The 4,025-nt window shown below is 44.0% G+C and overlaps 1 protein-coding gene across 1 annotated transcript in view; it reads right to left on the bottom strand.

Moving 5' to 3' along the window:
* GPC4 (glypican 4) overlaps nt 1-4,025 on the bottom strand; it is a gene marked incomplete at its 5' end in the record, with an annotated part of 188,319 nt that overhangs the window by 7,170 nt on the left and 177,124 nt on the right. Inside the window, 2 exons of the mRNA XM_015429628.1 lie at nt 1,755-1,901; nt 2,370-2,500. Of these exons, the coding sequence (XP_015285114.1) occupies nt 1,755-1,901; nt 2,370-2,500 (278 nt within the window). The remainder of the gene's footprint in view (nt 1-1,754; nt 1,902-2,369; nt 2,501-4,025) is intronic.

Raw genomic sequence — 4,025 nt, 5'->3', positions numbered from 1 at the left:
AGCGCTGGCTCTTCGGCTTTGAAACGGAGATGAGCACCGCAACCCTAGAGTCAGATTTGACTGGCTTTCGAGCAAGGGAACCTTTACCTTTTATGTAGTGTTTATTGGTAGCAATATATAGGAAAAAAACTGTAAGTCTTGTTGACTACCTTGATTTGTGGGGGTCAGACTCTCACGACTGTTTTCTCAGTACCTGTTTCTAGACAAGGTGGTGACTGTCCACATTTGTCTTAGAAACAGAATGGAATGTTTAGCCTTCCAAACCAAGACCATCTGATGGCCACTTAGCTGAGATAATTTTTAAAAGTGTTAGACCAGGGGTGGCCAAACTTGCTTAATGTAACAGCCACACAGAATAAATGTCAGATGTGTGAGAGCCACAAGACATGAACAAATATTACACACATGTTTTTATTGAAAAATATGCAAATTTGCTTTTTAACTTAGACTGTGTGAAAGAGCCACATGCGGCTCCCAAACTGCAGTTTGGCCAGCCCTATGTTAGACAGATCCATAAAGGAGAGGTCCATCAAGGGCTATCAGGTATGAATAACCCAGTGAAGCCTCTCTATATGGAGGCAGTAGATCTCCAAGTACCAAAGTGTGGGGGCAACCGCTAGGGTTGCAATCTGCCAGTGGCATCTTGGCTGCCTGCCTCTGGAAACTCACTAACCAGAATCCCTGCAAGAACACATTTTATAATAAATATGTGCAAATGTGCTTATATCGTAACTTCTTGTAAGTTAAGCTTACAGGCTCATATTGCAGCAAAACACACATGCTGGTGGCATGGTTAAAAGCACAAGCTGCAAGCAGTTCAAACATGAAATCATTGGACAGGTAAACCTCAACCTCCTAGGTGTAATGACAAACTTGACAGAGAAGCTGTGAGAATTTATACAAAATAGTTTGAACACTGAAAGTGCTGTACTGAAATGCTGTACTGTAATTTTGCATAATGGATCAAGATTTAGTGGGTTTCTTCTGTCTGATCTGACCCAAAGATATGCTGCCATGATAGAGGGAACGTGGGCGAGAGAGCCATTCACAAAGGGTTGTTCCGCACCTGGTTTTTGCTCCAGCTAGGCTTAACTGCCCGCCCCCCTACACACAAACTCCCTGAGTTTTTTCATATCACTGCAAAACTGGTCTGAAAAAACACAGGTAAAGCTTGAAGAAAAACTAGGCAAATTACACTGGATAAAAGAGGGGGGGAACTGATGCAAGCTGGAAGAAGCCAAGCTGGAGCAAAGATCTGGTATGGATTAACTCAAGGCAAAAAGTGGCATCCTTTGCAAAGTTCTGTAATGAAACAAAGAGAATATATATTATACTGAGCAAGACCCATGGTCTGTCTACGTCAGTATAGTTGACTGACAATGGATCTCTAGGATCCTTCCTGCCATCTGGTACCTGAAATCCTGAACATAGGAAGTCCGCTTCTTATGCAATGCATATGGCTCGGCCACTGAGCCAGGGCAAGCAGAGCAAATTTTTTAAATCACAGAAGCTGACTTTTTCCCTTTGATTCCTGTTGCAAGGTTCATTGTTGGTATTCTAAGACAAAACCATTCATGATGTATATTTAAAATGTATTTAATTCCCCTCCACACTTTTGCAACTTTCAGTAAACAAGACACCTTCGACTTGAAACTATCAAGACCTTACTTGTACATGCTTAGATCACTGGGTGCACCATACTGGATTCTCAGATTTTTAATTTTCTAGTCCTCATTATATCCTTGTACACTCACCAGTCGATCTAGGCTTGTGCCGGCTGCTGTTGTCGGTCGCTCCTCTGGGTTGTAGGGTCTGAAACGAGCACTGAAGCTACTTTCTGAGATAGAACGAGATGCCCGACTTTGTACGAGCATTTTGGGCTGCCCGCATCCTTGGAAAACCTAGGTTGATGGGATGCAGCAGTTTTAGAAAACAAATTTTGGACCGCACAATTTATATTAATTTCACAGCCCATTTTCACATGCTGAAGAGGAATTATGTTATCAGACCATCTGAAAGCATCAGCTCCCAAACTCTACTTTTGGGGCTGTGTCAAATGTGTGTGACTCTCACCAGATTCCCCCAAAACACCTGACGAAATATGACAACTGTGTTATAACCTGTCAGTTCTCTTTCTCACTACCCACAAGTGGTCAGTTCCAGGACTTGGCCCACAGAAAGCAGAATTTATTCCCAGAATCCCTAGAGTATTTTGCATTCAAAGGTGCTGGCATCAAATGGTTTGGTGCCCTGGCAACCAAGTGCTGGGGATACATTTTCTAGCTCTGAATATTCCTGCAGAGAATCTGACCACTCTCTGGACAACCTGCGTTGTCTTCAGTTCTTTGTCCAACACTCCCTCGCCGTACCTTCTGAGACACCTGCATGCTGTTTTCTTGCATATTCATGATAGCATCAGAGATCTTCACATCAATTGGGTCCATGACTGACTCTATGTTGAAGGGACCCTCCAACCTCTCAGTCAACATCAGCATGGAGTCTACACAGAAAATGAGAGGAAGAGGGTTAGTGCTTAAACTCAAATGAGGTAAACAGCACATGCTCAAATGAGTGTCAACAGTTCTGTCCCTATTTTTTTTCAATCAAGTCTTCTTTGCAGTCTTTGTATCCCTGCTCTATTCAAACACAAGGAGTCCATCAGCATGCCTTTCAAATGCCTGCCCAGCCAGGATGGACTTTCATTCTCTAATATTGTTATAAAGTCACTTCCTTGCCCAGCTATATGTTTTCTGAAGAGTTTAGGGGGCAAAGACGGCAGGTGTGGCCTTCCTCCACCCTATTCCCCCATCCTTCTACCCAACTTCTTGTACTGTCTGGTGAGGAGTAGTGTCAAAAGGTTCAGATAAATCAATAGGTCATCCATTCTCCTGGTTCTATTGTCTATGAAAAGGAGCTAAGCCCACTATATTATACATAGCTCAAACTGAAAGAAACATAATGTGAGTTATCAAACAACGTTTTTCTCCAACATCATTCCATGTGAGTTGGGTCTGCTGCCTACCCTCTCCAACAGAAAAACCTCTCTCAACGGGCATGGAGAAGTCTCCGTACCTTCTCACTCCTGTCATTTCCAGTCTCTGCCTCCCTTTTGCTACAGTCCTAACAAAGCTGTTGCCAGTGAGCTAGGAGTTTTGCAATCATGCAAACAGGTGTTGGTAGAAGGAGGCTACTGACATCACTGAAGAACTTAAGCACCTGCTTTCTCTGTCCACTGTGTTGTGCTTTTCCACACTGCAGGGAGTAGGCCTGCCAAATCGGTACAACCCCCCGCCGCGACTTGGCAACCCTAGCAGGGAGGGAACAGGCATGTGGGAAGGTCACTGCTTCCAACACTTTCCTCTAGCTGTACAGCAGTGCCTCCTTTGCCCACGCTGATAAATTAGATTAGGAAGAGAAAGCTCATTGCTTAGAGAGATATCCTGTGACTCCAGAAGCCAAAGGAAAAGGCTGGGCTGCTGCTTCTGACACAGCATTCTGTCTTACCACCCACACTTCCACCCACCTCCGTGGGTGTCCTGGCCTGTTCCTGTTATTCTACATTTCCCTCCCTTCCTGAATTCTAAGCCTGGGGAAAAGATTCCAGACTCTTCAAACTGCACCCTTCCCTGAAATTTTACAATCAGAACCAATTATCTAAAATAAATAAGACCACCTGCCTTGTACACACCATTTATCCATTCTATGTTTCCATTTTTCTTGTTTTTTTTTTTTTTAACCAGCAGAATGCACAAACACCTTTTCTAACCTCTCACTCTCTGTGGCCAGATTTGTGGCCTGTCCTAGAAGGCTCAGGCCAGGTATCATCCAGAAACTACCCTCCAGCCTTTTAAAGTGTTAAGCAAGTCCTCTCGGGCTTTGTGTAAGGCTGGCAATTAGAAGCCCTCCCCCTCTCCTTGATGATTATGAAAAACAGACAACTGCATGAGAGGAGGCCACTCCTTTGAGATTGCCCAGCAAGCTACAAACCCTATTGAAAGCTAGAGGAAGAAGCCACTGAGTGCAAA

The sequence above is a fragment of the Gekko japonicus genome, unplaced genomic scaffold (genome assembly GCF_001447785.1).
Source record: "Gekko japonicus isolate JY-2015 unplaced genomic scaffold, Gekko_japonicus_V1.1 scaffold560, whole genome shotgun sequence".
Taxonomy (NCBI): Eukaryota; Metazoa; Chordata; class Lepidosauria; order Squamata; family Gekkonidae; genus Gekko; species Gekko japonicus.
Note: the sequence above shows the minus strand (reverse complement) of the source record. Positions and strands in the feature narration are given on the sequence as shown.